Source organism: Anoplophora glabripennis, unplaced genomic scaffold (assembly GCF_000390285.2).
Source record: "Anoplophora glabripennis isolate ALB-LARVAE unplaced genomic scaffold, Agla_2.0 scaffold297, whole genome shotgun sequence".
Taxonomy (NCBI): Eukaryota; Metazoa; Arthropoda; class Insecta; order Coleoptera; family Cerambycidae; genus Anoplophora; species Anoplophora glabripennis.
Genome location: NW_019416562.1, coordinates 253,288 through 278,528, shown reverse-complemented (window position 1 = coordinate 278,528; position 25,241 = coordinate 253,288). Strand labels below are relative to the sequence as shown.

The following is a 25,241-nucleotide window of genomic DNA, read 5'->3' as shown; positions in this document are numbered from 1 at the left end:
ACTTTTCGCTAAAATTGATGGTTTTCCCTGCAAAGTGAAAAAACTGTTTTCCTCACTTATTTGTTTAAATAGAAAAGTTAGCTAATAAAAGTTTTTGACTCACGAGACGAGAGATGTCTTGTATTATGTTCCTTTAGACAATTTTACAATAATCTAGCGGATAGGACTTTTTTCGAGTTTCTCTTTTATTTTCGCTAATTTTCCTGGTGTAATAGTGTTGTGCTTAAATTTTAGCTCGAATTTTAGTAATTATGAATCTCTTAAAACAGGAATTTAACTTTTAATTAAATTACGTATTTGAAAAATCTGTAATTAAAGTACCCAAATATTCACGTCGTCTAAATAATCATACGTATTAAAAATAATTTAGGTACTTACCAAAAAGCAAAATTCAGTCATTTTTAAACTCACAAGTACGAAACAATCTTCAACATATCCTCAAAATGTCCGCCACCATTTTCAATGCACGTACGACACCTTCGAATCCAATTTTCGCCCACTCGCTGAAAAACACCTCAAGAAAAGGAAATAGTGGTACTCAAAAAACACTCCGACACGGTCGAATCCAGATACCAACTGAATTGCGTATTGGTAGTTGCTGGACACCTTAGTACCTCGTGTTAATAAACCGCCGCGTCGTTGTTACAGTGCTCGATATGAATTTTATCGAATTTTAAATTAATTACAACGCTAATTATTTTTTAGAATAAAGTTCAAAGTGATAAAAGTTGTATTTTATGGTATTTTATGCACGCAGTTATGTCAATATTCCTTAATTAATCGACCTTTTGTACATCAAGTTGGAGATATTGTTCATTTTTTCTCGGAAATAGTTCAGTTTAGAACCCATGTCATATAAGGTTTTTTTGATTATTTTAATGTATTCTATCGTCTATTAAAATTAAGGCAGCCAAAATTCTAACACCCTGTATATGTAGGTATATTAAAAATTAGTAGGCTTACTTGTGACCAATTTCATGTGCGACCACATAGACACTCTCAAAATGCCGGCCTTCGTTGACAGTGCAACTGCTTGAGGCAGTACACATGCCCGATACAGGTGCAAGTCCTAAAAAACGTAGAAAAATTTAGTACTCTTAAGTTACTTTAAAAGCATAAATAAATTAATCTTACCAACTACTTGACTAGAAATCTTTCCATGCTTGCCGCGTACATATAAGTCCAAGCCGGTCAAGATAAGAGCATGGTCCCAGTGCAAGGGTTCCCTGTCTCCCACGGGATTCTTAGTCCTCTGCCAGTTACAGAAATTGGAAAGAAATCGGTCTATGTCAGGAGGCCTCAGTAGGCCCGCGGCCTCTTCTTTAAGAATTTCGAGTCGTTTCAAGACGAAATTTACTGGTCTGCCTAGGCTTGGATCATGGTACAGCAGTTGGACCTGAAAATGCAATTTTTACTAAAAACTTTTTTGTAAAATTTTGTATGAGGGTATGCTATCATAAACATTCTAATGGAATCAAAGTGTTTGAATTGCTATCCACGTGCTGATGAAGTTCATCATAATTTTTAAGGGGGAAACATAATTGATAATTACATTTGTTAGGAATATTGAAATATGTACACATACACAAAATCTCTTGTGTATGATAACACAGCCACACAGAAAAGTAGTGTGTACTTTTCATGCGACATATGTTATCCGTAGGATTTTTGCCTCCTGATCACGAATGCGGTGTCAGAATTGAGCTATCCCATCACACGAATTTCCTAACCTCAAAAAACAGGTCAAAAATGGCAAAAATTCACGTTCAAAAATTCAAGTGCTAGGAAAAATAGAAAAAATTTTTTTCTATATTCAAATGTTCATTTATATAGCTAAGATTCCGCCGAACGCAAATTAGCGGTCAGAATTGATGGTTCTTCTTTTGACCTCAAAAAACGGGTCAATTAAGGTCAGATATCACGAATTTATAAAAAATAACAAATTCGCGCCAAATTTGGTATACGGGGGTTTTCGGGGTCGCTGATCACGGATCCGAGGTAAATTTTGCAAAATTCAAGATGGCGAATCCAGGATGGCCGACCAAATTTTCAAAAAATAACAGATTCGCATCAAATTTGGTATAAGGGGGTTTTCGAGGTCGCTGATCACGAATTCGAGGTCAATTTTGCAAAATTCAAGATGGCGACCGACCAAATTTTCAAAAAATATCACATTCGCGCCAAATTTGGCATACGGGGGTTTTCGAGGTCACTGATCACGAATTCGAGGTCACTGATCACGAGTCCGAGATCAGATTTACAAAATTCAACCCGCGAATAGATCTTTTACAGAAAAAAGAATAAGATATAGTCGAAAAAAGTAGGTTAACACATGATTGGATACTCAGGTTATAAAGTAAAATATTACAAAATGAATTTCGCAATTCTGACCTCGAATACGTAATCAGCGACCCCGAAAACCCCCGTATACCAAATTTGCTGCGATTCTGTTATTATTTGAAAATTTGGTCGTCCATTTTGGATCTGCCATCTTGAATTTTGCAAAATTGACCTAGGATCCATAGTCAGCGATCCCGAAAACCCCCGTATACCGAATTTGATGCGATTCTGTTATTTTTTGAAAATTCGTGATATCTGACCTTAATTGACCCGTTTTTTTGAGGTTGGAAAAAGAATCAATAATTCTGACCGCGTATTCACTTTGGGCGGGGTCTTAACTATATAAATGAACATTTGGATATAGAAAAAAAATTTTTGTATATTTCCTAGCACTTTTTAATGAATTTTTGTCATTTTTTACCTGTTTTTTGAGGTTAGGAAATTCCTGGGATGTGATAGCTCAATTCTGACACCGGATTCGTGATCAGGAGGCAAAAATACTACAGATAACATATGTCGCATGAGAAGTACAGATAACTTTGTGTGTGTGTGTGCGTGCGTGCGTGCGGTGGGTGCGTGCGTGCGTGCTTGCTTGCGTGGGTGCGTGCGTGAGTGAGTGAGTGTGTGTGTGTGTGTGTTTGTGTGCGTGACTCCAAGAATAAATTTTTGGCAGTGAAATTTGTTACGAATACTTTAAAAATGAAATGTATTCTAAAGATGTAAACGAAATACATGAAAGAAAATTGCAAAATTGGTTTTATCATATAGGAACACTACTTCAAGGCTACTAACAGTATTGATTAACCTTTGATTAATAAATAAAGAAGTCCAAACTGAAATGTTATTTGATGAAAACTTCCTTTTTTTGGAAAAATATAAAGATAAGTAGATAGAAAGACTATCCAACATTATCCATTCATCTAACAATCACCAGTGTTATTCTACAACATTACTCTTACTTTTCTTGCTGATGCAAGTGGCAAGTATAATTCTAGAAAAAAGATATCACAACCAAATGTAACTCACCGCATTAATCATAGCTAGAACAAATCTTATCAACTCCCTTTCGGTGTCCACAGGAAAGTTGCTCTTCATATGATCGAAAAGATCCCTGTCCACGAAAACGGCAGTTTCCACGAATGCGGGCGCTCCCTCCGGGAAGGTTTCACGCTTCCGCCTTCTCAAAATGCTCGATTTTCCCGAGCTGTCTTTGGCTTCTCTAAAATCTTTGGTTTGTTGCGAAGTGACGTTATATTCTAAATTTTTAAGTAATGCCTCGTTAAGATTTGACTTCTTCAAGTGTGAATGTGGACATGAACTTGGTGAAGCTACTGTGTGACTTTTACGAATTAGAAGATGCGGATTGGAGGTTTCGTTGTGGAACCTCTTCGGCAGTGGGTGGATTACGAAATAGTTTTCATCGTCGGAATGTACGATTCCCCTCTGTAATTATACGTAATATAAGAAAGTTTTAATAGCAACAGCAGGAACTAATATTTCTATGTTTTCATTATTTATTAATAATGCGTCTTCTTACTGTAGTTATATACACAGTGTAGAATTAAAATTCTCTATATTTTTGATGGGATAATTTTTCTTAATCGTCGTTTCGGAAAAATCATCTCTGTATATTTTTCTATTATTTCATTTAGTATGATTATTGAAAATATCTGCACATTGGAAAAAATTGAATTTGATTTTTTTATTACATTATCCTTGATTTCTGAATTAATTAAATTCTGGTAACACATTTTTAATCACATCTACAATACTAGTGTAGCAAAGAGAGCAATTTAAGATATGTTTTCATATTTCCGTTCTTATTAATAATACCATGACCGCTTACAGTAATTCAAAATTAAAAAACCGTCAATTCTAACAGAAAAATATTTATTCATTTGACACATTAGAAACGTCCACTTGAATATTATTCAGGAAGATTTATTTTTTTATTTTTTAATGATTAAATTTTAGTACATTAGGTGACCTATAAGTAATATCGAAGCGAAATATGTATTAAACTATTATTGAATATTATTAACTAATAGTTATTTTCCTTTTTTTTTTTGAGAAAAATAAGTAAATAGTCTTGTTACTTTAAATCCCTTATTTAAATTCCGTCTAGTTAGAAACTTACGTTATACATTTTTCAATTGTTTCGTACAAATATACAGTAGAAAGTCGTGGTACTATTGATGCTGAAATATTGTCTATTTATTTTCCTTGCTAGAACAACATTGAAAAGCTGATTAAAAAAGTGTCAGTTACCAGATTTCATTAAAAAGTTAAGAAGTGTGAAACTTGTTTTCGCATCTTTTTTTACGAAAAGTCTCACCCGTTCATGTACATTAAATTTTAAATATATTAAAAGAAATTTTAAAAACATGTAAGATGAACTTTCCAGATCAGCCACAAAAATATAGGAATGTTCCCATTACGGTCCTAAAATTTTGTAATTCTGACTCCAAAAGTCTATCTTTACTGATATATCGTATACCAAAAAAATTATTCCTACAAAAGGTTCAAAAGTTAAACCAGTTTTATTGAAAATTCAAAAATCGCCCTGTATATATGAGAATTTTGATCCAATACTTTCTTAAAATAGTCATTTCGTACTTGCCTATGTTGCCTCACATTGCCCTGAATATAAGCAGAAAAAAAATAGCTCAAGATGAAATATTGCTGTCTTTCTTGAACTTGCCCTATTCGTCGCTAACGCGCGACTCATGATTCATTTAATATTCTGTAGTTTGAAACTGAAACGGTTGCTAACACTTATTTATAGAACAATTTTCATAAATTGGGGCGCAGAAATTACAATCGATTTATTGTTATCCTTTACGAATATATTAACTGCAATTAAGATATTACCATGTCCACTTTAATGTAGATTGTTGTCAGATTCATAAAGTTCCAAGCACAATTGATTGTCTTTCTATGTGCTAAATAGAGAAAACGTAATTTTATCCGAAAATACCACTTTGACATGTATGGAAATGTGTTAACATTTTCAGATTTTCTACCAGATTAAATAACTGTTTAAAATTACCAGGTGCTAACAAAATAATAATATTAAAATATATTACAATAATAATTTACTAATTAAAATACCAGGTTGTTCTATCGCAACCAGTATAAAGAAGAGTGCCGAAAGTAAAAGTATATAAATATTCAGCGTAATAAATTGCTTTTATTGAAGAGTATATAAAATACCAGACGTGCTCTAGGATTGTTGTTATCTCATTCTCATTTAGTTTTCATAACATTGTTATTTGAGTGCAACGTATTTAAGTATTAGTGACGATTTGTGAAATGTGCACACCCAGGGAAACGTTTGAAACGTTTATGAAGCAAGCTTACGGAGATGATGCTCTGGGTCGTATCCAATGTTACGAATGGTTTTCACGAGTTAAAAGTGATCGTCAGTCAATTGAAGATGATCCTCGGCCAGGAAGGTCTCCGACTTCAACTGATGACTCCCACGATCAGAAAGTTAAAGATCTGGTGCATGCCATACAATTCTGACTAAAAAATTAAATATGCATCGAGTTACAGCCAAATTTGTTCCTCGTTTGATGATTGAACAACACAAACAAAATCGTATGTTGGCAACAACAATATAATGAAACATTCATTCAAAAGATCATAACAGGACACGAAAGCTACGAAATTGAGACAAAAGGATCACAAGGAGCGATTTTCTCTAATTTCCGAAATTAAAATGCTTTAATTAGTGCTTTCAGACTATTGATGACATCAAGGCAAATTCGTCACAGACTTTATTACTGTATTTAAGAACTTCAAAACAGAAAGATTGTTAACTGTTTTCCAATGTTACAAACTAGAAATTACTTTCAGCGAAATACGTTATTTTGAAAATTGAAACTTTTATTTTAAACCTGATTGGATATTTAATCTGTGTTAAACGGTAATGGCATTTTATGAATTTAAAAACTTTGGAATAAACAAGAAAGTTATTTGTTTTCGAAGTGTAACAAATGATAAATTACCTTCAACTAATGCACTTTCCTGTTGCTTTCATTAAACAAGCATTACTGTGTGTTTACGACGTATATAGGCAATTTATAATAAAGCAATATGGCCTGTTTCCAGCTTACATTCCATTTTGTTTGTCCGTATAACTAGGTCACCAGTACCTCGTGAGCAAATATCAGAGCGTTTCACCTTTATTATGTTGATGTTTGTAGATCAAGATCAATTATCCTCGGAGACAATATTTTTAATTAGATGAGGAAGGTTGGACAGGAAATCGACTTTTAGTTTTAATTTTTCTTCAATGCTTTTATTAAAGGTAGTTGTGTTTATTTACTGGTGTAAGAAATAAAAACGATTACTTTTCTTATTTTCATTCAACAATTCAATTTAATTAGATTTGTACATTTATTATTTGTGTCACAAGATTTTGAAATACACAACGTGTTTAGAACATAAGGTCTCAATCGAAATTAAACAATAACTCAGTGATGAGAAAAATAAAAAATGTTAGTTTCAGTTTAAATTTGTCTTCATTTTTAAATCAAAATGTGAAACAAATAATTTGAGGTCGCAGAGGATTTTGAAACACTGTAATACGGGGTGATAGGTACATAAATGACCCAAAGGTAGTTTTAAGTCAGTGTTAGGAGAAATAAACATGTTAAATAAATCTGTAAAATACATTATTTAGTATTACAAAAGATTTTCAAGCATTGGAACGTATGATGTTTAGACTATAAATAATAATTCACTCGAAGATGGTCTGTGAGCCAGTGTTATAAGAAACACACAAATAATCAGTATCTATCAGTATCATTTCGCTAGACTTTTGTTAAATGCTGTAGGCACTATTTCAGTAATTTAATATAAAGCTACTCTATATTCTATAAATACTTACTACACCATGGCAGAGACTGACAGCAGCTTGACGGCTCCTAAAGTAGCAATCTCTGTCTTCATCGTGGAAGACCAGAGGGTTTGATCCATTGGCAAAGGTTTCCAGGAACACAAAATTATTGGATAAGAGATTCGGGGTTGACACTAACTCTAAACTAAAGTTTCGGCCTAGCTCCGGTGCCTTGATATGCAGCTGATGTCCCAGGGGGCTTTTCGTCGAATTTTCTCCAACCCGCTCTACGGTGGCTGCTGGGGTGTATTTTGGATAAGTAATAGTATAGTTTCCCACTGCAAAAAAAGTATATATTTATGTTGGATAGTAACTTATTAGTGTTGTCTGAAATTGTCTTTTACTTGTTGCATTTTTTAAATTTTTTAAATGACAAAATGGACTTTAGGAGGTTCCTTGGATCATTTAAATGAACCATGGACCTAAAATCATTAGTTTACGAAATATAAGAAGTTGAACATTAAAAAATATAAGTACTTATTCAAATATATTAAGTTTAATTGAATTTAAAGATGCCAATTCAATGTGGATTTAATCAACATTTCCTCTTACATCTACCAGTGGCGGAGGTGTTGGGAGACATTTTTACTAAGAATTGAATAAGTAAATTTAACCCCTAATGCAATTTCTAAAAAAAAAAAACAGGATTTCCATGTTACATATACAGTTAAATAGGATTAAAATATCTCTATGTTTCGGAAAAACAAATATGTGAGCATTTTTTATTCAAAATAACTATTTTAGGGAAACAAATATTTTTTAAAGATAATTTAAATTTAACCAACTGTGTAATAAGATTAATTTTGAAAAATAACTCGAAAATGACTTGTTATTTGAATACAATGGTAAGTACATACCTATTTTATTAGAAATAACATTAGGAATTAAAGATTTATCTAATTTCCATAATACTCAATGGCGTCGGAATTCTGGGGATCTTACTGACTCCTGTCTGTCTCTCCACAGTTGGTTAACAGAATTACGTTATATGAATTTTGCCTTTAATTATGTAAATTATTAGCCCCAGTTTCATAATCAAGTTATCTTCAGAGGTATTTGAATAAAAACGATATTTTTTTAACTTCAACCGTAAATGGTTGAATGATTTTTGGGCTGGTTGCCGCGTCGTCGATTTACAACTCATGACGTTTCGAGATACATATCGCTCTCTTCTTCAGAAGTCACTCTGAAAATGGAGATCTACTAATTTTGACACTATTTATATTTGATGTGGCCACTTTGAGGTGACTTTTGTGTTCCTTTAACCTCGTGTTGATGTGTCTTCCTATTTATCCTATGTAGACCTTTCCGCAAGAGCAAGGAATACTATACACACCAGGGCCCTGGAGCTGGTCGTTGTTGGAGGTCTTTCGAAACGCTGCCGCCACCTTCTTTTCAGTGCTGAATACTGTGTTGATATTCCTCTTTTTCAAAAGACGTCCGATTTTATCTATACCTTTCACGTAAGGTAGATACGTAAGTACTCCCGTTTCTCTATGGGTGTATGTTTCCTCCTGATAGCTCGTTCGATAGTGTGGCGTGTAGCCATTCCCTTCAACCGTAAATTAAGAAAATTTATTTTGCTACATATGTTAATAAAACCCAGTTTTAATGAAATTTTATAATGCTTTATTAAGTATAAAAACTACATAAACATATTTATTTATGCAATCTTTGTAATACCAATAATTTTTTTTACAAGTGGGAGTTTTTCTACGAGTGACAAAAACTATTTTACAGACAAATAGCAATGAATATTTTTTTCTATCGACAAATATATATGAATAAAATTAAATTATATAAGTATAGTTATTCCTGATGCTAGATTGCGAAATTCTACTTTTGCATTTGGGAATGAAAGTTATTTTAAATTGATTATTATTAATGATTGTTATAATTTGTGGTTTTATTGATAATAATACTTAAATAAACTGGTGAACTGATTCTATCATCTAGACCCATCAATTTCATTGATTTTTCTAGGTGGATAAGTCTTCTACGTTCTGGATGTAACAGACTTTTTAATGACAGTTTTCGAAAAAACTATTTTATGCACTAGTGCGAAAAGTATTTCATTTTATGCGTTTATGAATAAATTGAAATAAGATAAGAAGGTAATTGTTGATTAGGTATAGTTCCCCACATGTCAGTAGCCAATTGTATTTTTTACTAATGATATTGTGAAAAACATCTACTCTGTAATACTTTATGCAAGTAGGCAGTGAATTGCAGTGACAATTAATACAATATACCATATAAGTTATATCTCGCCTACGCTCAAAACTAATGATATTACTCCAATAAATCAGTAGGTACCTATAATCCAACCAAATTACACTTGGAGAAAAAAAAAATGTTACCTGGACTTTTATAAGTGGAAATGGCAAAATGGCTTATAATAAAACTAAAAAAAATAAATGCCTGAGCAGGGGCGGCGGAGGGTTGATTTGGGGGTTGAAAAGTTATGAAAAATTGTATCATTGGGATTTCTGGCGAAAGTTGACGTCAAACAAAAAAAGTATCCAATACAAAAGTTGTATATCATGCAAGGAAATNAAATTACACTTGGAGAAAAAAAAATTGTTACCTGGACTTTTATAAGTGGAAATGGCAAAAGGGCTTATAATAAAACTAAAAAAAATAAATGCGTGAACAGGGGCGGCGGAGGGCTGATTTGGGGGGTTGAAAAGTTATGAAAAATTGTATCATTGGGATTTCATGCGAAAGTTGACGTCAAACAAAAAAGTATCCAATACAAACGTTGTATATCATGCAAAAATCTACAACTTTTGCAGAAGTCATTTTTTAACATAACCTGAAAATTCGTTTTTTATTTCTCATTTCTGCAAAAATAATTTAATTTTGACGAAACTTGGTGAAAGTATACCTTTCTCTGTCTTAAATAACCTCAAATTTTTGTTAGATAAAAAAATCAAGAAGTTTCTGAGATAATCATTGTTATGGCATATACTTTTTGGTGAAATAAAAAAATCTGTAATAACAGTTCAAAAACATGCTCAAAAATGCAAAAAAATAAAAAATGACTTGCAATAATGAATTTTTCAGTTATTTTTGATAATTTGTTTAATTTAAAAAACATTCAAAAACTGATTACACCATTCAATTCTACGGAAAAAAATAAAAAAAAACTGTGTCGCATTGTTTGACCCAAAACATTATTGTTGTACAGTATTGCTATAAACATCTAATTGTCAGTCAAATTACAAATGCACAAATGATAAGTTATCTCTGGATGATTTGAGATTTCAGCAATACAAAGTATCAACTGCAAAGTCTACTGTTGACGCGAAATCCGAAAACCCGAAATTTTGCAAAATCGTTTTATTTTTTTTCTGGCTTTATTTGAAAACGAATTTTAAATAAATTGCATATTTACATTGCCACTTTTTTCGCTCTATCCAATGGCGTCAACATTTTTGCAATCCGACGTTTCGTCTTCGAGGGGCCATCATCAGATTAATTTTTTTAAATATATCGCTGCTATTTTTATGACAAAATCTAGTCATTTTTAATTCTGTATTAGATGATATTACTATTGTAATCGCTTAAAAAGGTTTTTAGCTATCATTAAAAATTTTTCCTGAGTACGGCTCTGAACGCTTTCAAAATACCTGTATCTATTGGAAGAGAGAGAGAGAGAGGAGAGAATAAAAGTCAATACAGCACAAAATATCCAACAATTTTTTTAATCCATAATTTAAAAAGTTGTACCTAATAAAAAAATAATACGAATTTATGAAATATTTTATTATTTCTAATTAGTATTGCTAACAGTAGTAAAAAATTGTTGGATATTTTGTGCGGTATTGACTTTTATACTGTTGTGACTTCATCCAATAGATATTTTGAAAGCGTTCAGAGCCGTACTCAGGAAAAATTTTAAATTATAGCTAAAACAAGCTAAAAACTTTTGCAATAGTAATATCTTCTAATTCAGAATTAAAAATGACTTTAGATTTTGTCATAAAAATAGCAGCGACGTATTTAAAAAAATTAACCCAATGATGGGCCCTCGAAGACGAAACGTCGGATTGCAAAAATGTAGACGTCATTGTAAAGAGCGAAAAAAGTGACATTGTAAATATGTAATTTATTTTAAAATTCGTTTTCAAATAAAGCCAGAAAAAATTAAACAATTTTGCAAAATTCCGGGTTTTTCCGGATATCTCCGGAACTACCCGGAATTTTAAAACTTTCTAAACAGCATAATGTTATTAAAAAAAATACAACTTTTTTCTAATCTGAGCCACCCCGTATCTCTTACCGTTTCCTAGATCCTAATGCTATCCCATATTTATCTTGGACACACTGTATATCTATGTATTCAACTTAAAAAAAAATAAGTACACTAATTGATCCTATGGAAAAAAAATTATTATTTATTTTATTTATTCATTATTCGACTTATGTTTATAGCAATACTGTATAAAAATAGTTTTGGGTCAAACAATGAGACAGTTTTTTTTTGTATTTTTTCCGTACAATTGAATGGTGTAATAAGTTTTTGATTTTTTTTTAATTTAAACAAATTATCAATAATTACTGAAAAATTCATTTTTGCAAGTCATTTTTTACTTTTTTGCATTTTTGAGCATGTTTATGAACCGTGATTACAAATTTTTTTATTTCACCAAAAAGTATATGTCAAAACGAAAAAAAAATATTACCGGCAGAACTCTGTACAATGATTTTTCTCTTTGAAAAAAAGTGTTTCAGACCGAAAAAAATTAATATCTCAGAAACTTCTTGATTTTTTATTTAAAAAAAATTGAGGTTATTTAAGACAGAGAAAGGTATACTTTCACCAAGTTTCGTCAAAATAAAATTATTTTTGCGGAAATGAGAAATAAAAAACGAATAATCAGAAAAAAAACTGTTTTTTGCAATTTTCTCGGAAATTTTGAGGTTATGTTAAAAAATGACCTCTGGAGAAGTTGTAGATTTTTGTATGATATACAACTTTTTTTAGATACTTTTTTGTTTGACGTCAACTTTCGCCAGAAATCCCAATGATACAATTTTTCATAACTTTTCAACCCCCCAAATCAACCCTGAGCCACCCCTGCTCAGGCATTTATTTATTGTTTGTTTATTATAAGCCCCTTTACCATTTCCACTTATAAAAGTACAGGTAACAATTTTCTTTCTTTTTTTCCTCTAAATGAGTTATTTTGATCGGTCTACTATAGTAGGATCGTATTCGATGCAAAGTAGAGCAAAAAGTTGTCGGTCTTTTATCAAAGGAAAATCGCGTCATCATTTTCAGGAGGCGTAAGATAAATCATTTCAAATTTAAAATGAAATTCAATGTTAAATCTGAAATACCGCTGCATACTAACCTGGCGAGCTTTGCCGTCAATTAGAGAGCGCTTCCAAAAAACAAGTAAACAACAGTGGCGCGTACAGAGGTAAAATGTAGTACATATGTGGAATTTAGGAAACAAATTGGATTTATAATAAATTACATTTAAAATAAATAGTTTATGGGAATTTTTGTAGGAACAAGGGTGCCAGACCTCAACTGATCCCTTCGTCCCTTCATAATGTATAAAGAAATTATTCAATTTGTAAAACCCTTAAAAGCGTACTTCATTGGTTCCCTTGACAGGCAATAATTTATTACTTTGCATCGAATATGATCCTACTATAGGTATAATTTTAATTAGATTCGCCAGACTAAATTAGATTAGATAAATTATTTTCGAATAAATAATGAATTAACTGTCATTTTGACAATTTGAAAAGCAGTGACGGTAAGCAGTATAAAACACAACTACTGTTATTGTCACCGTAACATATTAAAATACCATAAACAATTTATGGCACTTTGCATTCTTGTCGTAATGACCTCTTCATGCGTCTCTTTTTTATTCCATCAACGTCCAATTCTAGATTAAAATAATATTAAAAATCATTTGTTTTCTTTTTAAATTCCACAGTGCCTTAACAATGCATTTTGGTTTACTTTTTTATTTTGACGAATAATATTAATGATTAGAAGTTGATTTACACCCTGTATAAAACTTTTACGCGTCGCAATTTTCTCAAAGAAACACGCATTGATTTGCACATACAAGCACGTATTACCCGTGTGCCCAGAGTTTTAATTACTTATATGTTTACAATCAATTTATTTACAAACAGGATTGTGTCGCACCGCATTTTCAATAATTGGTTATATAAAACCGGTTTATTGCTGTTATTTTTATTATCAAGGAATGCGGGGAAAGTACTTATAAGTATGCACAAAAACATAATTTCATACTAATAATACTTTATTAGTAAAAATATTTATTACATATTTGACCTAAAAATACGTGTATTGGATACAGAGTGGCTTAACTATAAGGCTATCAAAATAATGATAAGTTTGCCTTCTATTAATTTACTTTAGAGTTAGCTGTCGTATTACCAGTCCCGATTTAGAGAATTCACCAAACTTTCCAATCGGGACCATGAAGCCGGAAAAAACTACGCCATACCAGGTCGATTATAGCTAGTGCCATAGATGATATTCCAATGGACTCAGAACCTCAGTACAATGATGTAGGGGACGCGGCGCGGAAAAAAATTTTTCAACTCACTTTCCAAAATCTCGTCGTTGCACTCAAAACCGCTCTGGACAGCCACAAGCTTATCCATCCACGCTAGTCAGTGTTGAAGAGGAACGATGCCGTCGACCTAGAACAATGCGGCGCGGGAAATGGAGAAATTTACCTCACTCTTCCCGCCGTCGCGCCAAAATACCGCTCCAAGCAGCCAAAACACTTCCATGTTCCAGTTCCAAATTTCGATGATCATGAATTATCCAAATCCCTAACCGGTCGAAAACTCCAAACTAAAGGTTTACATCTAGATAAAAGTTAAACGATATGCAGTTCCAGAAACCCAGAATCAGACAGGAAGACAGAGCCGCGTAGATAAAATCCTGCCGCAGAGAGCCGGACCGCGCAAGAGATGCTGTCTGTGACTGAACGTCAACCGTGAGTATCGACAGAAATATAACCAGGATACGGAAGTCTGGCCAGTGGTACTCTACATTTGAACTCTACAACAGTAACACCCGTTTCAAATTATTTGCATTGTATAACTTCTATGCCACGTTCGTGATCATTATTGTATTATTAGCTCGAATAACCCAACCACAAAAAAAAAGTTGTCTGTACCTTTCACCCGACATATGTTATTCGTAGTATTTTTGCCTCCTGATCACGAATCCGGTGTCAGAATTGAGCTATCACATCACAAATGTTCATTTATATGGTTCAAACCCCGCTAAATGTGAATCCGAGGTCAGAATTGATGGTTCTTTTTCTAACCTCAAAAAAACGGGTCAATTAAGGTCAGATATCACGAATTTTCAAAAAATAACAAATTCGCGCCAAATTTGGTATACAGAGGTTTCGGGGTCGCTGATCACGGATCCGATAATTTTGCAAAATTCGCATGACAGACAACTTTTTTTGTGTGTGGCTGTGATATTTCGAGATACATTATTTCCTAAAAAATCGCCAAATCAAGTTAGATTCTCTCTACGAGCTCTTTAGCTCAACCCTTCAAACTATCTGCCTAGGTCCGCGAAGACGCTGAAACAGAGTAAACCAACTCCAAAGCTACCATACACAAGACCTCCTATGAAGCGCAGTGACAAAAGCTCTTAAATCTTGCAGGTACTCTGCGGAGATCTCAAACCATAACTTTTAGTGCCTAGCCTACACAAAAGTCCTAGACTCGAAGTGCTAAAAATCCTAAAATTTTAAATTTAGTGCAAAAGAACTCATACAGGGTCAGTTAAAACCCCGACTAGAACTCAAAAAAGAAGTGCAGTACATCCCATTGTCTCTGGATCAAATAGAACGTGGACCATCTTCCTAAGCAATACACCCTCGTCATCAATGGAGGAAGAACGACGCTCATCATCCCCTGTCAGCCTTCTGGGTATTGTCAATAAGGAGGCGCACGAGTCTACTGGAAATCCGCTTATCGGCGAACGAGCGATTGACTTCCCAGCTCCGTTGGCAACAAAGGAGCCAGATCAGATCGTTCACTCCAACACCACCAAAATGCTGATAGAAGAGGTTAAGAGCAAACAGGAAACCACTCGCCGTAACTTTAAACTTAAGTATTCGATTTACAGTATTTTAGAAAAACTGACTTCTTTGTATCAGGAACGATAATGCCAATGGTGATCCATTAAAAAAATTATAAAATGATTTAAGTTTTGTTAAACCGAAACCCTAAGAAACTACAATTTGAACAAATTCATCTGGTTCATGAGTTTTAAATACACACACAACGTTACCAGACTTCCCCATATAGTATACAACCTTCATTAAATAACTATAATTTATCACACCTAAGTAAAATTTGTGCATAGGAGATGCTTTCTCTATTGATAAGGACCCTTGTCTTTGTCACACATATTAATATACACAGGATGAGTCAAAATTCACTTCTCATGGCTATGTACTCTAAAAAAAAGAAAAGACAAAATACACTGTAAATAAATCGGTCTGAGTGAAAACGGAGTGAATCCATTGAGTGAAATTATTTGAACTAAAACTGATAGTTTCACTCATAAAATTTTAGTTGTATCTACTTATACTAATAGAGGAAAATTTCACTTAATCGGGTGTACAGAAATCGATACGTTAATGTGTGAAATTGAGTGAAAATAAGTCTAATTGTTCTTACAGTGTAAAGAATATCAAAATCGCAATAGCAGCCCATTTCCTAGTTCTCGAGGAAAATTGGGAACAAAAATTCATTATCTCCATTTTTCTCAATTAACATCTGCAACCGATGACAGAATTTCTTGAATATAATTTTAATTAGCTTAATGACATTTTTGAGGGTCTTAAGGAGTTAGTGAAGGTTTGCGCTCATTTCATTAATGTACTATATTTAGACGAAGTGTATATGTATTTATAATAGGTTTTGCTTACTGTGTTCTTCAGTTTGTTGCAATATCGAAATAAAGTTGAATTGAATTACTGCAAGTTAACGAATCAATCAAAATCACTATACCTAACAAAAAGAATAAAATTTTGAATAATTCGGGAAATGGTTGTTGCATATATAATATTTTATCACGTACCTACCGTTAAAAATTTGTACAGATCAATTTTTCATATCTCACCATGTTTACGTTTATTTTTTTAATTAATGCAGCGCTTACATAATCAGTCATATAGAAATTCGGAGATAATCGGAGAAAGTTATTTAGTTATTCCCCAAATAGTTAACGATAACAAACAAGTTCTTCTTAAGATACGTGCACTTCATAGGTCTTTGTTATTCAGTTCACAAATTAGCATTATTTATTTCCTTGAAATTGTTTAGCTATTTCTACTCATATGCGTAAGAAATTTTAATGTGAGGGGAACATAATCTCGTAATAGTCACAATCATTTACATATCTTTGTAACCAAAGAAGGATTAATAAAAATTAATTTTCTTGTACCTGATAATTTAATTTGTAGCAAATGAGTAGAAGAAGTAGCAGAACTGATTGTGAGCTGCTGGACATAGGCGTACGCATTATTATAATTAAAAAAAGCAACACCACTATACACACCAACGGATAGGAATTAATTACGCAACATCCTCACGATAACAAAGGCAACTGTATATTAACGTGAACGTGTATGGCATTCTGAGGCAACCGCTCACTCGTGTCTCGTTTGACCTGCTTGGCATGCCACTGAATTGCGGCTCTCTCTGACAGCCCTACATATGAATAACATTAAAATAAGGATATGATATCATAGTAAAAAAGTATAGATAAGAATTTAAGTAATTTTATTTCATACTTTACATTGGCATTTTATGAACGCAATTCCAAGCTTAAAATACATTTTTCTTAGACTCATGTCACGTGAGTTGGATTACTGTCATTGGCATGCCGATTATTGGGCGTGCCAATGGCTTATATGAATAAAAACGGAACACTTGCTCAAAGTATTTGCTAGATAGTAAGAGCATCCACTCCTGGTAAAAGATCAGAGCAAAAGCACAACCTTTATTTCTTATGAGTAATGAACTGTTATTACTTTGGAGCAACTTCTTAACTTCCAAGAAGAAAATGTTCTATTTAGGTTTCGTGTAACTTATCAATTGTTGATGTTTCGAGAGACATATCGCTCTCTTCGTCAGAAGAAACTCTGTAAATTAGAGATCAAGTCTTCTGGATGGTACCTATTTATATAGTCGATAGGTCCATGGTTTTCTGGTTCACAAGTTACTGGTCTTGTGACCTTCAAGGCAGATAATTTCAATAGAGGTGAAGGAATAGAATTCCCTGGAATTTAAAAACAAGTCATTCCTAACAATGAAGACGGAAAGGTCACAAGTCAGTTACTTCAAATAATGAACCAGAATGTCACAGACCTGTGCACACAGCAAATATAAATTCTTCTGAAGAGAAAAAATATATTTACTTTAATAAATCATAAAAGCAGCAAAAATGTATACCTTTTGTTTCAAATGTTTTACATATGCACATTGGAAAGTGTTACTCCAGCACCTACTTCACCTACGTATTCAAACAGTACATTCAATTCTCAAATAAACTGTCATCGTTAGTATATAGGCATTCATAATTGAATAAAATTTTTATGTTTTGTTAAGACCAACTTATCTTTTATTTATTTATACTTTCTTTTGTAGCGAGCTTCACTTCTGGTGCTTGTATTATCTTCTAAAAAGTGAGATACTATTCATTCTACAGGGTGATTCACAACTCAATGGATATAGAACAGGTGCGTGTAGAGAACACCAAAACAAGTTGATTTTTCATATGCATTTTTTTCTCATACCTACGGTTGCACAGATATTGGCCTTAGAAAATGTCTTAGAAAATTCGAAAAAACTCGGTATTCCAGCAATGCCTTAATACAGAAGAACCAAATTTTGTAAATATATTTATTTTATTGACGTCGTTAGCTGGCGGGCACCTTAAGAAGGGGTGATTTAGAGGAGTGGGTCACCCTTAAAATTTCATTAATTTTTTCAACCCTAACTTAATTTATAATTAAGGCCTGCCAGTTTAATAGCAAATTCAATTTTACATTTTTTTATTCCTGTCAATTTTTCGAGAAATCGTTCGTTATTGAGAAAATTGCGATTTTGTGATAGGAGTCAAAACCGATTAAACCAATTTAAACTGAATACCGACAGATTTAATCACGGCCTATTATTAAAAGTTGTTCCAAAAAATTCCTGGTCTAGATCTAGAGTACCTTGGCACCAATTTTATTTACTGCATGTATGTCAAGTTAAGTACTGGACGCTAAGGCCCACTTTTGTAACCTAGGTTTAAACTCGAACTGAAGTTTAACTTGCAGATTTGACATAACATTCTGTCTGTTTATCTGTCAAATCTAAAAGTTAAACTTCAGTTCGGGTTTAAACCTAGGTTATAAAAGTGGACCTTAAAGCAGTAGTAGCATAGCCTACCCGTAATTATTATAAAACCACATATTTTTGTTCGATTAGGGCCAGTTTCTTCACTGTCGGGTAAATTTATCTGTCAATTAAATCTAAGTCTGTTGCTTTCTTATGCATATGTGTTTTATGAGACAGACATAGATTTAACTGGAAGATACATTTATCACAATGTGAAAAAACCCAACATTAATCAGTTTTGATCCCTATCACAAAATCGCAATTTTCTCAAAAACGAACGATTTCTCGACAAGAATAAAAAAGTGTAAAATTGAATTTGCTATTAAGCCTTAATTGTAAATTAAGTTAGGGTTGAAAAAATTCATAAAATTTTAAGGGTGACCCACCACTAAACCACCACTTCTGAGACACTTCAAGTGACCAGTACCAGTTAACGATGTCAATAAAATAAATATATTTACAAAATTTGGTTGTTGTGTATTAAGGCAATGTTGAAATACCGAGTTTTTTTCATTTTTTAAAGACATTTCCTGAGGCCAATATCTCTCTGCAACCGTAGGTATGAGAAAAAAAATTATATGAAAAATCAAGTTATTTTGGTCTCCTCTACGTGCACCTGCTCTATGTCCATTGAGTTGTGAATCACCCTTTATATTTCCGCTATTCTGGATTTGTCTTCTTTCGTTCTTTAAAAATATTATTTTTCTTGCAGGTATTGGCATAAAAACTGTCATAATTNGAAAGAGGTCTAACAATTACAAGATGTCTTATTTTCTTAATAAAAAAACATCATTTCGTTTTTTAATATTATCTCGCCTATTATTAGAGATGGACCCAACAAACCCCATATGACTATGCTCGACAAGGAACGTTCTATCCAAATATGTAAAAATATATAGGGTGTTCCATTTTAATTAACAAAGTTAACATCCGCGGCCATTTTGTTTGAACTTCATTTGTTTTTCTACTATCATTTTCGAAAACTCCATATAAAAAATCGTGCAATATTTGTATTTAACATTTTTTTATAACTCTTAAAACAAAAAAGTTAAAGGGGGATCAAAATATAGTGAATCACCCTGTACAGTTTCAAATTCTTTATTTTATTCTGTGCAAATTCATGAAGGATAACACTGAAGATAATTAAATTTTGTTTCACTTGTTAAGTAGGTGTTTTATACAACCCTAAAAACCTTGCTATTGAAAAAATAAAACTAGTTTATTTGGCATGGCTGGATTCGGTTTTCTATAAACTTTTCAGCGAGCCCCCTAATGCCTTATGTTTCCATTTGAAAAAAAAAGTAGGGGTAGCTGGGGGTTAGGGGGTTGAAGAAAAATGAATTATTATATAACCGAAAGATGGGAAAAAATCAAAATCAGTTAACGTGTTTCGGCGTTTAAAAAAAAATTTACTCATTCAAAAGATATGAATTTTATTCCGTACTTCTGGCCATCCCTGTATCTATCAAGCTGCAATTAGTTTAAGAAAACGTTATGTCCAAGTATGTAAAAATATACAGGGTGCCCTAATTCCAAAAAAAAAACTAATATTTAATAGATTTCACTAAAATGCAACTTCAATTGTTTTTACAAGTACTATTTACAACTAAAGGACCACTTTTTTTATTAAACTGTACCAAAACGAGTATGTATTATCTACATAAATAAATCGAGTACCAATCAGATATTAATGCAATTAAGAACTTAGATGTGCAGAGAACGAATAATTTTCTTATCATTGCCAATGTACTCAACTAATTCATAGTGTAAATAAATTGTACACGTTCATTTTCGTGCACACATCATTAAAAAGTAACAGTTGACACCAAGTAGTATTACTTACTGAATTAAATAAGAATAGTAGTAGATACTCGAACAATGGAGTGTTATTAANTTGTTCAGGATGACAAAATCTACAACATATCAAAAATTCAGACAATTTGACAGAAACCCAATTTCCATAAGATTATTGCGGAGTCCTTTGGTTGTTGTGTATTAAGGCAATGTTGAAATACCGAGTTTTTTTCATTTTTTAAAGACATTTCCTGAGGCCAATATCTCTCTGCAACCGTAGGTATGAGAAAAAAAATTATATGAAAAATCAAGTTATTTTGGTCTCCTCTACGTGCACCTGCTCTATGTCCATTGAGTTGTGAATCACCCTTTATATTTCCGCTATTCTGGATTTGTCTTCTTTCGTTCTTTAAAAATATTATTTTTCTTGCAGGTATTGGCATAAAAGCTGTCATAATTCGTAATAGTTAATATACAGTCGTATCACTTGAATTTTGGTATACGACTAGAGTCTGCTGCAGAGCTATCTCCGAAATGTTGAAGATGCATTTACTTAAAATAAAAAGTAAATACTTGATTTTATTCATATGCAATTGATTGTATTTATTTCCGAGAAGTATTAAATGATTTTCCTTCTCTTTTCCTCGAAGTATTATCTTTTTTTATTTGGTTTTGCTTCGATTTTTATTCATACACAGTTAAAAAAGTTACAATATACCTTATAGTAATTGGATAACCTCCTTTTTATTTATATTACTCAATGTCAACCCAATTGAGATTCCTAAAAACTCAACGTCCGTGACCTGAAGTTCGTTGGAAAACAGGACGGCCCGCGACGTGCGGAATCGGAAGTACAGATCTCCATGATACCACGCGCAGTTTCCGGAGGACCCGTTCGCTGAACTTGGCGGGACAGCGTCGGCCGTTCATATTCAAATTTACGCTTTTTGTTGCGAAATCAAGAGCATAAAGTTGTTTAAAGGCCCGATGATTAGAGGATAACGATCGCCTACTTTTTTTAACACAAATATCGTGCGACTTTGTCTGTCCCCTTTTTTAAACTATGCAGACTTAAACATATTAATTGCAGTTTTCGACCTATTTGCAACCCATCTGGTAGTAATTAATGAGAAAAATACTGCTTTATATTCGATATTAATAAACAAAATATTTTTTGCGATGTAGTAATCAAGCAACCGAAGAACAATAACATTTATGTTTACTTACTGTGCGGTGATCACGAAATTCTTGGAAAGCAATGGCTTTGCTAATGCTTTTTGATGCTTCAGTTAAATACATAAATAAAATGGAATGTTTAATTTTACTTCCTTTTGCCTTGCTTTAGGGTGTTGTTTACACTTTCATTATTTTAAACGAGATTCAGTAGGTACTATGACTGCAAAACTTTTTATATCTATACCTATAGAGGAGACCAAGATTTGACTATATCATTTTCTCCTTGAATAGCATTTGCGACTAATAATAATTAATTAAGGAGATGAAAACTAATGTACGTGGGTGGAATTCCAAAAAGAAATATGGGCAATTTAAAAAACCCTGTTGAAAGTAGAATTAACCTCAGCAAATAATATCCAAGACAGTTGTAATAATAATAATAAATTGTTTTTGTGGGAAAGTAAGCAGTAGTAAGTAAAAGTAAGTAAACCATAAATGTTCAAACTGATATTTGGCGACCTTTTTATTTATTAGACTATATCCTATACTCCATGCAGGACCTCCTGGTCTAACTAATATAAACATAGGCCATATGTGATTACCAAGAATATTAACAGAGAAAGTTATAGCAACCAAAATTATGGCAACAAGTTAGTCAGGATTCCGAGTTCCCTTAATGTTAAAACGCTAACTTACTTTACTATAATTAAAATAATTGTCTATAATTAAAAAGATAAGCTTATTTTAAAGGCAAATAATAAAATAAACACTGATAATAATGCATTATACATTAATTTATTTAAAAAAAAATCATGATTGAAAGGTATTATAAATATAGAACAAATATAATTCAATTCCACTATCAGTATTATCACCCATGTTAATAATAAATATCTCAGTAGTATTCAAAATATGATTGTACGAACGTTCAACACTTTTAATGAGTGAATCACACTTTTCCTCGCTATTCACACACTTTATTAACTTCACTAAGAATCAGATCCAGTACACTAGCATTTACTATCGAAATAAATGAAATAGACCCCTAAGTTTGGAAACCCATATTAAGAAAACGTAGGGGCAAAAAAAATTGAAATTTGGACCATTATAGCCTCACTATTACTCTATTGTGTGCTAAAATTTCAGTCAGTTTCGTTTTCCCTTTTTTTAGTTATTAATGAAAATGTTTAAAAAATCACGGTTTTCTGCCTACACAATTGATACTCTCACTTTAACTCGAAATTTTTTTGTTGTTAATTGATAAAAAAATTCCAAATTTTTACTGACGAACTATTGTCTTTTATTTTTAAGCAAAACAGGAGGGAGTGCTGTCTCCGTAAATATTGCGTTCTTTAAAAAAGAAAAAAATTGACATAGGTAGTAAATAACTGTAAACAACAATCTGCAAAAATTTGTTAAAATAATACAGTTATAAATATGATATTCTTAAAACAGTATCGGAATGGTCAATTACGTTCACGGTCCGATGCAGGGTATACAGTATAGCCTTTATATTTGTATTATTTTAACAATTTTTTTCAAATTGTTATTTACTACTTGAGTCAGTTTTATTCTTTTTTTTAAGAATGCAATATTTACGGAGAAAGCACTCCCTTCTATTTTGCTTAAAAATAAAAGTACTAAAGACAATAGTTCGAGTTATCGTCAGTAAAAATTTGGAATTTTTTTATGAATTAAAAAAAAATTACGACGAGTTAAAGTGAGAGATATCAATGTTGTATTCTTTGCCCCTACGTTTTCCTAATATCGGTTTTCAAACTCAGGGGTTTATTTCATTTACTTTCTGGAATCTGGAATCTGGAATTGTGGGGAGGGTAGCAAAGCTACAGCACTTAGGCCCCATTGGGCCCCTTGTAAATCCTCCCATTAGAGAGATCAATCCACATGAGCCGCCAACCAGCCTATTACAGTAAAAAAGGTGGTGACGTTGCTTAGGGGGGTCTCTCTAATATAGGCCATTGAAGTCCAGCGTTCTCCCAACATGGACTCTCTTGTTGACGAGACGGCAGTGCATTCGCATAGTACATGTAGTACTGTTTCTTCCTGTTCACAACCCCTACAAAGAGGTGTTTCACACTTCCTCATGTTGTGAAGGTGCTTCCTTAGCCAGCAGTGTCCAGTTTGAATACCTGTCATTAGGTGAAGATTTGACTTAGACATGGCTAGGTATTTTTTGGCTGTATCCTTGCTGGGGTATTTTAAGAACTCCTTAACAAATTGACAGCTATTTGTATCAATCCACCGTTTCATACACTCTTTGTGGGTGTTTTCTTTAATAATTCCAATAAGTGCTGAAAGCGGAATCACACTGGAAGGACCTGGTCAAAAAATATTGAGATTCGATGCACTCTTGGCTAACTTGTCAGCTTCTTTATTGTAATTGCACCGCACAAATATGCTGTTGGAAAATGAGGCCACGATCAGTGCCTGGTTGCATTCCCATACTGACTTAGTCACTATCTTATGATTACGTAAGATCAGTAATGCTTGTTTACTATCTGTGTAGATTCTGATGGTACCATGCCAATCAATTGCCCACTGGTATCGGATATGCAAGGATCTAGAATAAATTCCACATCCTGCACCTTCCTTCCTTTTTGATCCATCTGTGAAGACGTTGATTACATCTTCGCGGTCGGTCTCCCCCGTTAACCACATATTGGACTAAAATAATGGGACTTTTCTTATGTCCCGTTTCATTTTGCAGCCCTTGCTTCAAAATACAGGGTGTCAAAATTAAAATTTAAAAAATGATTTTTATTGATAACTCCGGTGATTGTAGAGATATTTATTTGAAATTTATCACATATTTTGATCTTAAGTCGGCACACTTTTTGTGTAATTTTGGTTTAAAATATCAAAGAGCGAACGGAGGGGAGGGGGTTGCAGTACCCATGGATCCCAATTTTTTTTAGCACCTCTTACTTGCCAGGTTTTCTGGTTAATTTTTCGCTTTAGTTGTACATTAGAGTTCGAAACGTTACTATTGTGTCAAAATCAATTTATTTACTGAATTGCAATGGTATTGTCGGAAACGCAACGCATCGAAATCTTGATATTGCTTGGATGTGGAGACAAAATAAGAAGTCAGGCTGAAGTGCGCGATTTATTTAATGCGAAATAACCCGAAAACCAAATCTCGCAGGGACAGTTAGTAAAATATTTCACAAATTTGAGGAACACGGTACAGTACAGACTTTGTCCAAAACTGGACGGGCACGTGTTTTGAATGCAGAAAAGAAATTAGACATTGCATTAGAACTTGTTGAAAATCCTCATACTTCAACTGTTTCATTGGCCCGCAATCACGATGCTTCTCGAACTGCAATTCGAATGTTTCTGAAACAAGAGAAATACCACCCCTATAAGGTATGTCTTGTCCAAGAGCTTTTGGAAGACGATTATGATAGGCGATTACAATTTTGTGAAGAAATGATGAGACGGTGTGACGACAATAATGGTTTTCAACGAGACGTACTTTTTTCGGATGAAGCTACGTTTTATTTAAATGGAGTGGTTAACAGGCACAACTATCGCTTTTGGTCCCAGGAAAATCCACACTGGACATGCGAATCGCATA

General features: G+C 33.0%; 1 protein-coding gene across 1 annotated transcript in view; it reads right to left on the bottom strand.

Moving 5' to 3' along the window:
• The window catches only part of LOC108906937 (A disintegrin and metalloproteinase with thrombospondin motifs adt-1-like), a 140,757-nt gene that overhangs the window by 12,218 nt on the left and 103,298 nt on the right, over nucleotides 1-25,241 (bottom strand). The window contains exons 4-7 of the mRNA XM_018710382.1: nucleotides 7,235-7,521; nucleotides 3,367-3,783; nucleotides 1,135-1,396; nucleotides 964-1,069 (exon numbers count right to left, since the gene is read on the bottom strand). Of these exons, the coding sequence (XP_018565898.1) occupies nucleotides 964-1,069; nucleotides 1,135-1,396; nucleotides 3,367-3,783; nucleotides 7,235-7,521 (1,072 nt within the window). The remainder of the gene's footprint in view (nucleotides 1-963; nucleotides 1,070-1,134; nucleotides 1,397-3,366; nucleotides 3,784-7,234; nucleotides 7,522-25,241) is intronic.